A 13136-nucleotide genomic window follows, 5' to 3' on the forward strand; every position below is an offset into this window, starting at 1 on the left:
AAGGCTTTCTTAGAACCAAAGATTATAAAAGGAGGAGGGAGGGGAGGAAAAGGAGGAAAAGGGGGAGGAGGAGGAGGGGAAGGGGGAAGAGGAGGAAAAAGTGGAGAAAGAGACAGGAGAAGTAGAAAAAAGGAAAAATCCCAGAGCTCATCTAGCAGAGCCCTAGAATACCAGTATCAGGAGCCATTCATTCTCCAAACTTATGACAAACTTTAGCAGTAGAACCTGATTGCTTCTTCTTTACTAATAGCATCTTTGATTTGGCCCAGCAGAGCTTGTAGAGTATATCAGAGAAATTTGGCATATCTGAACTAACACTTCTATTGTGGGGAAGAATTCTGAAGCCTCAAATACTTTGGAAACCACTATTTGAAAAATGTATTCAGCACATGGCAGACTTTGCTCATGATTTAGGTGATGAGACATAACCTCATCTTTCTTTTTTTTTTTTTAATTTAATGTTTATTTATTTTTGAGAGAGACACACACACAATGCGAGCAGGACAGGGGCACAGAGAGAGGGAGACACAGAATCTGAAGTAGGCTTCAGGCCTGCTGTCAGCACAGAGCCTGATGCGAGGCTCAAACTCACTAACCGCAAGATCGTGACTTAAGCCAAAGTTGGATGCTTAACTGACAGCCATCCAGGTGCTCCATAACCTCATCTTTATAAACTTGCCGAAAACTAATAAAATAATTGTGGAAATAGGATTGTGTGTGCATCTAATTATAATCAATAAAACCATTGTAATACATTCTGGAGAATAGTTTCTCAGAGAAAAAGTTGAACCTGCTCATTGCTTGGTTTCATCTACTTTGGGAAAGCCTGGAGAGGCTTTCTGATCTGCCCAAATTCTCTACTCACTCTTGGGGTGAGTAATCCATTAGATGGGACTCACCTGAGGGCAGTAGTACAAGTTCCATTTTAAGGTATTGTTATTGCCTTCCAAGTCCAAGGCCACAGTGCCTATGGCTGGGGAGGACACTGAGGAGGAGAGGCTATTCTTATTTAGTTGATAGTGCAGATGGACATCAGTGAATGTTGGGCTGGTGATGTCGAGGCGAATGTCTTCTTTCCAGTCCCTGAAAGGAGGAAAGCAGATGCGCCATCATGAAAGGGGTATGGACATGGAAAAAATCAGAATGATTTGAAAAGGCATAAGATTTCCACAAAAGTTCCATACCAAAGTCCTTGATATTTGTTATCTTCTTTATATTCCGCACTGATGTCATGGTGTGTGAATGTTCCCTTTGGCCTATAGAATAACACGCCATCTTCAATTTTGTGTGTTCCCACAACTGTAGAGGAGAGATGTTATATTTCGTTAGATTAGTAACCGCAGGACATAAGTATTTTCATTGTAAAAGCCAGGAGAATTCTATCTTAACTATATGCTTTCCATATTTGAAACATGCAGCCCACATTTAAGAAAAAAATAGAAGGAGAGGCGCCTGGGTGGCTCAGTTGGTTGGGCCGCCGACTTCGGCTCAGGTCATGATCTTGCGGTCCGTGAGTTCGAGCCCGTGTCGGGCTCTGTGCTGACAGCTCAGAGCCTGGAGCCTGTTTCGGATTCTGTGTCTCCCTCTCTCTGACCCTCCCCCGTTCATGCTCTGTCTCTCTCTGTCTCAAAAATAAATAAACGTTAAAAAAAAAAAAGAAAAAAAAAGAAAAAAATAGAAGGAGATATTATTGGTCCTAAAAAATCATCATAGAAAAAAATATACTTTCTTTGAATCTATTCCTCTTGAATGCCAGTAGGTTTTCTACAGGGTGGTTTTTACGTGTGGGGTATGTATCTTTCTCTCTTTTTAAAATTTTGCTATGGAGAGTAATTGTGCTTCCGGTCATATACAATATGTTCTTATTTATTCACAACTCTCATTGCAAATATATAGCATCTAGAAGAGGACTCAGGACATTTTCTTACCATTTAGATCATATTCCAGGAACTGAATGGTTGAACTGCATGTGGAATTCAGGAATGTTTCAACGTATTCTACTTTGTTTTTCAAACCAGTGTTCCAAGTAGCATTATACAGGGGACAGGCCACTCCAAAATGTGCAGTCAGTGCTCCAAAGGAGGGTATGAAAATTCCAGCAGGTACAGAGAACTTGATGGAAGGAATCTCAATAGTCTGCTCAGGCATGGTAATAGCTGGCAACTCAAAGTCTGCAATCTTGCTGGCCACCTCATTTAGATACTCAACAGCACTGCCAACTGAAATACTTTTTGGAAGGGTGAATTGGGACACAGTTAACTGAGATGCAGGTATAGTTATTTCAAAAAAGGGAACTGAGGCATCTTCTGGTTCAGAATATTTTGTTAACACATCAACTTTGGGGAATTTCACTTTGGGTAGTGTTGGTATACTGAGGGCAAATGGCAAAGTGCTTAGCTTCTTGTAGATTTTTATTTCACTGAAATCAAGTGTGTAGGATGGAACCTGAAGATCAGTAAATGGGACTTGGAATGTAGGTATGACAAGACCTGAACTTAGGCCATTTAATTTCAGTCCGGGAACAATGAATTTATCAGCCAATTCTTGCACAGGGACAGAGAAATGATAGCCATTGGGGTTTTTGGTGTACACGAGAGAAGTCGAAGCATGAAGATACTGTTTTCTATCAATGCTGGTGGTTACATCTAGCTTTAGGAGGTCCCATAAGCTCTTGTCATAAACTGGTAGGGCAATGTCTTTGAGGAACCACAGAGACACTTTTAAGGAACTTGCAATGTCAAGGCGTGCTTCTTCTTGGTCATTGGAAAGGTGTACATTGTTCTGGAAAAATCCAGAATGAACCTGGACCTCACTTTTCCAGCTGACCTTCTGATGCTCAGAGTTAGCATTCAGGGACACATCCTGGCCAAGGTAATTGATATCAAGGAGGGAATTGGGCTGACTTGCACGGACCTGAACAAGGGCTGACATTTTCCATGGGGAGAGTTCCAGGGTGGCTTTGCTTGTATGCTCTCCAGATGTTAAAAAGAAGCCCTCTAGCTGTAAATGGTTTTTCGTATTGTGTTCCCAGATGGCATAGATGCGTCGGATAGTGGCTTCTCCAGCAAAATTTTCTTTTACTTCAAGGTTCCAGATACCATCGACTTTGGAAGCCCCTTGCAGCTTCACTAAAGACCTAGTACTCTTGGAATTCAAATAAGTGCTGGCCTCACTGGCAATAGTTCCTGAATATTCCCGTGAAAGGACTGAACCCTTGATATCTCCTTTGGTAGATGACTCAACAGAAAAGTAAGAGGTAAGGCTTTCTAAAATGAGCTTGTGGTCAACTGCCCCAGTAGCAGTAGAGTAAAGTTTGGGAGAATTGAAATCATACGTTAACCCAATGGATGAAGAGATAGTAGGCTTTGACTTGGTATTTCCATTAAGTTCTTGTTTGAAATTCATTTTCAAAATGGGAATTTGGACTTTTGCAGATGTTGTCACTGATGCTTCCATGCTTTTCTTGGTCAGACTAATAGTACTGTCATGATTGCCTTCCATGAATTTATTACTCAGAGACAAAGCTGTGGCTAGCTTTAAGCCTCTTTTCCTTGTCAAACTTGAGGTGCCCTCTAATTTATACTCCAGTGTGTCAGTGACGGAAGAAGAGGAAGTAACAAAATGAGCAACAATATCTGACTGGTTATAAAGTCCAGCATTGGCATTCAGTGTGATGACACTTGACTTAAAGGAAAAGTCATAGGTAATGTTGCCCATGGCTGGAATTAAAATATTGTTTGGGGTACTCACTGCCTGGAAATCTTTTACATAAAAAGGGATTGGGATGGAATGCTTGTCTTTGTTTTTCTTATACTGAGCATTTACACTTAAATCAAACGATTGCTTTGTTGTCTTCAAGAATTCCTTCAAGCCTGTTTTTTCCCATAAGGAGAAATCTTTCACCTGAGGAGTTGTGAGCACTGTGTAAGGTAGAGTCATTTCAGGAATTGTTAGAGGAATGTTCAGAAAATCCAGATTGGCTTCTCCATTTATTCCTACGTGGGCCTCAATGCTGTTCTCATTGTTTCCAGCAGAGAAGTTTTGATGGTACTTATACTGATTGAACCTGGCACTTGCTTGCCAGCTTGCTTGCTGGGCACTAGGACTCAAAAACAGTGCATAATTATTCAGGAAGTCTACCTTCCCTATCAATTTTAATGGAAAACTAACTTTCAAATTCCCTTCATTGTTTGTGGATGCAGTAATCTCAAATGGCTGTGCTGTAAAGAAAAGAGAATTTTTCAAAGTTCCAATAACTTTTCCATTTAAATGAGCGTCATGGTTACCAGTTATCTCTGCCTTCCTTTCTCCAAGCAATGCTGTGCCTTTAGCAGCTAGAACACTGCGGCCCACATACTGGGATTCAACCTGTGACTGGATTTCAAATTTAGAAAAGTCAAGGAAGCCAGATTCATAAACCATGTTTTGGCTTAGTCTTAGATGCTTGCTACTGATCTTATTAGACAATCCAAAGGATGTGATGGGTCCTTCCACAGTAAAGCTAACTTGTGATTCATGTGCTCCTTCATCTGAGAATGTCTGGTGGGCCCATTTCCATGACCCTATTCCAGAAGAAGTCCATGCTACGTGTCCAGCTTCCAACAGGGTTTTGATTTCATTACGCAGCTCAGCCTGGCTGGAGAAGTCCAATTTGGGGATGTTCAATTTGTGGAAGTACTTTGTGTTGCTGTCCAAAGTAAGCTGATTGTTTATCCTGACAAGCACACCATTACTAAATTCCAGCATATTTTTTTCTGTGTGTAAACCCGCCACTGTATTTGATTTTCCCTCAACAGCATTTCCAAAAAACAGCACTTCACTCTCATGCTCTGTTTTTATGTACTTGCTGGAGAACCTCATGGATTGCTTCATAACCAGTGGATTAATATTAGAGTCTGAAAGCTGTCCATTGGCTTGAAAATCAAAATTGAGAACTTCTAATTTGGACTCTCCTTTGGCAGTGATGGAAGCTGCGATCTCCACCTTGTTCCCTGAAGTAGTTGCATTCTGAATGTTGGCATTTGCATCTAATACGAAAAGGGGAGATTGGATTTTCAAAATGCCATGCAGCTTACCAAAAGAAGGGACTTCAACTGTGTGTGACAGGTGGGGAAGCTGAAATTCTGGTATGTGAAGGTCAGGAATTTGGTAATTTTTTAAATCAAGATTTGGGATTATGAATTCTGGAATTGCAATTTCTGGAAAATAGAAGTATGGAACAGTGATTCCAGCAAGAATGGTGTCCAACCCCTTCAGATCCCTCAGGTATATTTCCGGAACTGGCCACTGCAGCTCACTGGACAGCATTTGGTCAATGGTTCTGATGATCTTAACTTTTATTTCTACCAAGTCAATTGTAAAAGAAGGAACATGGAATGTGTTAAGGACAGTAAACTCTGGTGTGGCAAACCTGGATGGGATTTTTATATCTTTCAAACTTTTGAAGTTGATCTGAACTGATGGAATCTTCAAATCTGTCAGGGGGACTATGATGTCAGGAGTCTGATATGTAGCTTCCTGAAGAGCACGGAGACTGACTTCAAAGGCAGGGATGGTCCCAAAGATGGTCTGGATTTCAGGAATAGTGAACCCTTGTTCTACCAATGCTTTCAGGTTTCCAGCCCAGTCTTGGAGAGAATACTGTTCTGCAAAGTCAGTAAGGTTCTTAGCAGCGAGACTCCACCAATCAGAAATATAAGTGACAAGTGTGCTGTAAACCTGGCCAACCAGGGACAGGTATCGCTGAACTTCCTGCTGAATGTCCATTTGATACACTCTGTCTCGTATATCTTCCAGAGTCTCTTGGAATTTGGCTTTCATGGAAGTTAAAAATACTGCACTTAAAGCCTCCTGTAACCAATCAAAGAATAAGGTTATTTGGATGTCCTTTGTGTTTTCCAGATGGACTGAGACCATGGCCTTGATGTCCTCCACAAACAGTGTTAGTGCTATAGCTTTCTCTGAAAGTGCCAGGGCCTGGATTTCACCATTGATTCTCTGAGTCACTTCGCGGATTTTGTTATTGGTTTCATCTACAAACTGGTGATAATCAAATGACCTTAATTTCTTTATCAACATGTCAAGGAATCTGTTTACTTCTTCAATGATTTTTTTAAAAGACAGTGCTTTAAGTTGCTTGATAGCATCATCAATAAGCCTAACCAATTTCTCAAAGTGATCTTTCATGTTAACTTGTTGTAAGACATTACTTAGCTTCTCAACAGTCTCCTTCAACTGATATTTATGGGCCAACTGTACTGATGTATCCATTAAAACCTGCATGTGTTGGTCTATTTTATACATCTTAATTAACTTATGGACCTTGGCTCCAAAAGCATTGATTTTGTCAACTACTACAAAATCTTCCATGAGATGGATAACATAGTATTTGATGTGCTCAATAATTTCTTTTACTCTTTGAAATGGAATTGTAGTTCTCAACTTATGTAAAAGAACTCTAACATCCATAGCCTCAACCTGTTGTTTTAACTGTTCAGCAAGGTGCCGCATGTCTACATTCTGAATCTGTGTCTTGAGCTGTTGCAATTTTTCTTGCATCTGGATTCTGATTTGATACCTAGTATCCGCATTTTGAATCCAAGATGCAGGACTACTTCCAATTCTGTTAAAATCAATCTTTTCAATAAACAAATATACATCATGGATTGTTTTTACTAAATTTTCATGGATATGGTAATGTTCATCAAGAGTTTTTAATTTTTCAATGATTTGATCAATAATCTCAGCAATAGCTGTTTTAAAATCATGTAAATCATAATTATCTTTAATATACTGATCAAATTGTATCACATATGTTTGTAGTTGAGATAGTTTTTCATTGAGGTTGATTTTGGTATTGTTCAATGCAATTTGTAGATCATTTTCTGTCATTCTGTAATTTTTTGTGAAAGCACTTAGTTTTTCCTTGGCACTCGCAACTTGACTCTCCCAATTGAATGCACTCAGATAATCATTAACTTGCTGTGGGAGTTTGTCCAAGGCTTCTCTGTATTTCGTCATAAATTGATCAATATTGATGATTTTCAATTCTCTCTGTATGGTTTCCAGTGCCATTATAATGACCATTCGTTTCTTCTCAAAATATTCTGGCAAGATTTTAAAGAATGGGAGGTTGATGGTGTGAACATCTTGATTCTTATCATATTTTACAAAAGCAACAACAGTGAATTCCTGAGGCTGGTCAATAGCATCCCTCATCCCTAAAGCATCGATTACGTTGGTGGGTTCACTGAGGAAAAACGGCACTTGAATTGAGAAGTCTAGCATGGCAAAGTCAGCCAGGGCTTGTCCTCTAAGCTCCACACCAACTTTGTCTTTTGTATTGTAAGCATCGAAGTCCTGGCTGTATTCATTTTCGTTCAGCTGGGTCTTGAGTTTCCAGGTGGCTGTCTGCTCAGCCGGAGTGAGCAGGGCACTGACTTTGTGATCAAGAGAAGCACTGATGCTGCTCTTCAATGGAAGATGGTGATTTGTGGATCCTTTGTAATCATGAGAGACAGTAAGGGCCAGAGGTTCTGCTTTCAACAGGAATTTGCTATACAGCTGACCAGTATGCTCTCCCCAGAAACTCAGTTTTCCATTGCCATTTGTATGTGCGTCGATGGTCATTGTAAATGGCGCCATTGCAGAGTGAAAAACGTTGCTGAAATGGAGTGAATCAGAATTGTAGTTTGTACTGATGTCAATGGCTGAAGCCAGCCCAGCGATGTTTGTGTTGAGCCGATGGCTGAACTCTGTACCCTGCACCTTAGCTACGGTGTCTGTCTTATAACTTGTGGATAAGTCAGCATAAGAAATGGTGTAGATGTGTTTTATTTCATTATTTTGGTAGACTCCTTTTATGTTCCCACCCACATTCAGCTTCAGGGGCTCTAGTCGTAATTTCCCACTGTTGGTTAGATCCAGAGCGCTGAATTTCAGGTCATTGTTTAAAGTAGTTACAAGAGAGTAGGGCTGTAGCTGTAAGTTAAAATTTTGCTTATAAAACTTGTCAGAGCTATAAATGTTGTCAAGTTTTGAAGAGAAGTCCAGTGACAACCCTGCGATGTTCAGGTTGTTCGTGTGGTCAAGCTTCATTTCAGCATAAGAGCCCATCATGTCATTTGAAAGCTTAAGTCCCTCCTGGCTGATTTTGAAGTTAAAGATATTTTTGCTGTCAAGACCCAAAATCATGGCCTGATAAACACTTCCCAAGGACACCTCTGTGAGGGCAGCTTTTCCATCTAGGCTGAATTTTGCATTGTGTTCCCTGAAGCGGCCATTCGTTGTTAGTCTCACAGATGCTCCAGAGGGGCCAAGTGCTGCATTCAGCTCATTCTCCAGCACCAGTGGACTATACCTCAAGTTACTCGTTGCACTGGTAGACATTCCATCTCGGGTAATCCTTAGTGTTGCTTTGTGAACACCACTATTACTTTTGTCAGTGCCCAAAATATCAGCATTTAATTCAAGGCCATGGGAATTGAGTGTTCCAGAAAGTAGGGTGAAGAATCTCAATGACTTGTAATCAGCCTGATACTCAGAACGTAGCAATGCATTTTGCTCAGAGAAGGTGAGATCTATTTTGTTAGAAGTGGCAAAGTCCTCGTACTTCCCATCTGTGTCAGATTTCATAGTCAGCTCATAGTTCTCATATTTTAGGGAAGCAGTATTTTTAATGATGCCACCTTGCAGATTCGAGGTGGAGGTTAAGGAGACAATTCCATCCTCATATCTTCCTGTTATCTGGTTGGTGCCCTGGAGGTAGGAGGAGTTAAACCTCAGGTTGGACTCTCCACTTAACTGGCCAGTGGTAGAATCCTTCTGATAAGATAGATCATATGTGCCTTTGGCATGGAATGAAGAGACTCTGAGCTGCCCATCAATCTTGACTTCCTTGACATACAAATGATGTTTCCTTTTTGAGTCCACATGTACTGAAGCAGACATCTGAGGACCCCAGGCACTAGAAGCATAAAATGTTAGCAAGCTTTTTGAGACTGGATTGTTTCTAATTTTTTCTGTGTGGCTGAACACCATCTTTGAATCCAGAAATTTGTGGTGTAGAGACCCATCATATGACAATGTGAATGTATTCTTGTGGTCATATGTTGTTTCTCCAGATCCTGACATAAAAATTAAAACACATTAGTTACATTAAGTAATAAAATTTCCAGAGCAATTTCTATGTTCAGAGTCTTTCAATAATAAAGTCCCCCCCCACTCCCACCAACCAAAATAAATAAACCTCCACTGATCTGGGTTAGTTGTGCAAGTCTCCTCCATTGATAACACAAGCATAAAATCTGAAAGCAAAAGACTTCCCTGACCACCGCAGATCTTGTTGGGTTCCCTTATCAAGGGCTTCTCTGTGCCTTATACTTATCCACTATACCCTATCATGGCACCTCCTACGTTGAATTTTCATTGCCAGGTTAGCTATCTGCTTTCTCTGTTACTGCCCTAGTAGGATACTTGGTACATATTATATGCTTAATAAATACTTCTATTAGATGAATGAATAAATAGGCTCCCAAGTAGCAAGGAAAACATCTGAAAGAAAGCCCAAGTCTTTTCCTTCCCAGAGGAGGCTATCCCGCCAGAGCCTGTGATGAATTAGCCCAACCACGGCTCACCTTGCACGCTGTAGGAAAGCAAGTCAACCACAGAGTCAGCCTTCATGTAGTACTGAGTCTGAAGCCTCAAATGGTTGGTGCTGGTGTTGCCGCCAGTGTAGGAGGCGGACCAGTTGTACAAATTGCTGTAGATACTCGTAGAGAGGTCTAGAACACCCAAGAGAGGTACTCGCAGTTGATACGACTTGGGAATGGTAAAAGTGGGGACTTGGAATTCCTGAGATGACAGGTAGAATTCCACCGACTTGAAGTTGATGGCTGGTGTCCGAATAGCCTCTAACATCTTTAGATCTTTGGAGGATTTGCCACCAAAAGGCAAAGGAATCTCAATTTTCACACTATTCTTGTTCAATGTGTATTTGACCCGGCCATCACTGAAATGAACAATAAGGACAATGTCTGCAACAGTCAGGCATCAAGAATTCAAAGTTCTCTGCCATCTGACCTTCCAAGCAATGGTGCACGTGCCCCATTCCCAATCCCATACCGTACTTTTCTTCCTGCTACTCCCTGTGCCCGGAATTGTGCCTTTTACCTCTCTGCTCATCAAACACTCAAATCCATTCAAAATCCTTCCAAGAGTCAGTCCTTTACATCAGTCTCAAAGAACATGCCACAATTCTGCCAACATAGCTAGTACGTATTTGTTCATTTGTCAGTGTCTACATGGTGTCTTCTGGGAGGAAGGATGATACCTTAACTGGTTTTTATCTTCTCACTGCACCTTGTCTAGTATCTTACACACATGTGACGCTTGATACTTCATATTTGCTAAACTGAAATGAGGCAGCTGGATATGTGGAAGGTGCAGGTGTGGAAAGCAGTGATAGGGGGTTACAGTTTTAGCTTCCACTGAGTGGTGATGACACATCTGTGTTTTTGACTCCCTGAGTCACAGGGATGTTATCTGTGTCATGAGGCTAACGGTACCCTTTCTGCTGACCTCACAGAGCTGGCACAAGATACCTAAAAGCACTTTGTAATATTCTCAATACTATGCTTCTACATATGTACATGTACTATGTATTATGCATATGCATATGTACTCTGCTCCTGGACTATTATAAGTTATCCTAAAGGACAAGAGCAGAATTTAAATGTTGTAAGCAATGAACTGTTGATAGCATGACTCCAACAGGGACTAGCACTGCCTATCTGAGACCCCAATCCTCAGTGGGAGGATGCTTAATAAGCCTCGTCCATTTCTAAGGTCACACGGGCCTATCTTCTGTACAGCACAAAGAAGACTGTTGGTCAGAAATACTAGCAGTGAAAGAAGAGAGTCCTGGGTCATCTGAAGCTGACAATTTTTCCTCTTGTCTTTAGTAGACTTTGGTAGACTTCAGCTGTTTTACACTTACTTGGCCCATTTAATTTTGCTGCTCAGCCATAGACTATGGAAAGGCCCACGTGACACAGATCACTTCTTACCTTTTTTTTTCATTTTTAAAGTGTTTTATTTATTTTGAGAGAGAGAGAGAGAGAGAGAGAACAAGCAGGAGGGCCAGAGAGAGAGGGAGAGAGAGAGAATCCCAAGCAGGTTCTGCACTGACAGCATGGAGCCTGATATGGGGCTCAAACTCATGAACCATAAGATAATGACCTGAGCTAAAACCAAGAGTTGGACACTTAACTAACTGAGCCACCCAGGCACCCCCAGATCACTTGTTTTCTTAACCCTGAAGATCATACAGAGAATAGTCAATCTAGAAAAGACTACAGTGTTTTTAGCTCCTGCTCTTTTGTTTTTTGTTTGTTTGTTTTACTGTCATGAAATAAAGCAAAGCATCCCACATATTTTTGGAAATAGAGAAGTGGACAAAGCAGTTTGGAACTGACTTCCCCACAAGGATGGAGCTATATTGCGAAAGTGAATATCCCCTCGGGACACTGCCTTCCTGCAATGCTCCAGGGCTGTTCTGACCCTCAAGAGCTCCACAGCCATCCTGAAGTCAGCAATTTCTCTAGCCACTCTCAAATCCCCACAACCAATTATGAGCATATCTTGATCCGGAACAAAGGGAGTTCACTTACAACGGAGGAAAATTAGATGGCTTTCAAATCCAGGTTGCAGCGAATAAAACCTCTTTGGGTGAATATACCAGAATCCCCCAGTTACTTCCTTAGGTTCTTTCCGATTGGATTGGTGTTCACGTTCAGATCCCATGTTCAATAATGCAAAAATGCCACAGTGCTTATGCTACAGTTATTAATCTCCTTAAGATGCTTAAATTATTTCCCTTAAAAATGTAAATTTATAAACAGTCTAAGTTACACTAAGTGAAATCTTTCATTTACTTTTCATGGTTCAAGAAATTTATTTATTTATTTATTTATTTTTACCTTTTCAAGAAGAGGTTTTCTGGGATGTGGAAGTTTGGCAATCCCATTTTCTGGAGGTACAATTCTTTTAGGCCACTGAGGTGATCTTGCAAGTTCTGGGCATAAGGAAGACTCCCAGATGCCTTCTGAAGCCATGTATTTGTTGCCTATGAAACAACAGAAGTTTTTAGAGCAATGGGTATGGGTGGATGGGCCTCCAAGTACAATTAACATTAGGTGATAATCCATATTTGACCCATCAATCATTAAGCAGGATGATGCACTGAAGGTGAAAAGCAAATCACAGAAAATTGTGAATTTTGGCTGTTAGTCATTGATCTCTTCCTGTATTTTATAAAAAGAATATATAACATAGTCAAACTCCTAGCCAGGGTCCTAAAGCTTCCTTTGATATTATACGCATAGTAAACTCTTCTGCCTACTATTCATTAGGTATTTATCACACACAGCCTGGTATAACTGGGTAACTAAACACCTGTGAGTGTTTCTTCGCTCCTCAGGAATTCTCTGGGGTAGGAAGCATACCTTATCCATCTCTGGATACCCTCTTTTACCTAACTCAGGGTTGAGTATGTAATTAGTCCTTATAACCATGTATTTATTGACTGACTGATTTGTACTTACAACTATTAATTTGGAACCCATGTGCCGGAAAGTCATGTCTGTTTGAGGAACTCTGTGATCCAAGAGACTATTGGCATACATATGCAAGCTTTTAGGATAATCAGAGAGATCCAGGGGGAAGTTAGAAGCTGCTTTTTTGGTATCCACGTTGGTGCCTGTGTTCCATTCAAATTCAATCTTCTCTTCATCTGAAAATGCACGTATGAAACAGTTGTCAGTGGTACTAGGTCAGCCCCTAACCCATGTCCAAGTGCTCTCTGGAAGTACCCATGGGGAGAGGAAGGACATACCATAACGCCATGCCAGCTTCTTGGAAATTGTTGAGCCATAAGCTGTAGCAGACGAGTCCATTTGGAAGAGTAGTTTTGTGGGAGACCACTGGGTGAGGATTTCACTTCTGGCTTCTGCTTGCAGACGGGGTATGGAAATAACACCTTTGATTTTGCCTTCTTCACTTCTGTCGTAGCTATTGGGAAAAAAAATCATTTGATGCCAATGACTACCCATGCCAAAGAGACACATGGGATCAAACAG

At 40.9% G+C, this 13136-nt stretch overlaps 1 protein-coding gene across 1 annotated transcript in view; it reads right to left on the bottom strand.

Annotated features, from left to right (window-relative positions):
• Positions 1 to 13136, bottom strand: part of APOB (apolipoprotein B) — a 38956-nt gene that overhangs the window by 2182 nt on the left and 23638 nt on the right. The window contains exons 22-28 of the mRNA XM_058682637.1: positions 12893 to 13068; positions 12603 to 12790; positions 11979 to 12124; positions 9636 to 10009; positions 1929 to 9125; positions 1185 to 1299; positions 900 to 1083 (exon numbers count right to left, since the gene is read on the bottom strand). Coding sequence (XP_058538620.1) covers positions 900 to 1083; positions 1185 to 1299; positions 1929 to 9125; positions 9636 to 10009; positions 11979 to 12124; positions 12603 to 12790; positions 12893 to 13068 — 8380 coding nt within the window. The remainder of the gene's footprint in view (positions 1 to 899; positions 1084 to 1184; positions 1300 to 1928; positions 9126 to 9635; positions 10010 to 11978; positions 12125 to 12602; positions 12791 to 12892; positions 13069 to 13136) is intronic.

Source organism: Neofelis nebulosa, chromosome 9 (genome assembly GCF_028018385.1).
Source record: "Neofelis nebulosa isolate mNeoNeb1 chromosome 9, mNeoNeb1.pri, whole genome shotgun sequence".
Taxonomy (NCBI): Eukaryota; Metazoa; Chordata; class Mammalia; order Carnivora; family Felidae; genus Neofelis; species Neofelis nebulosa.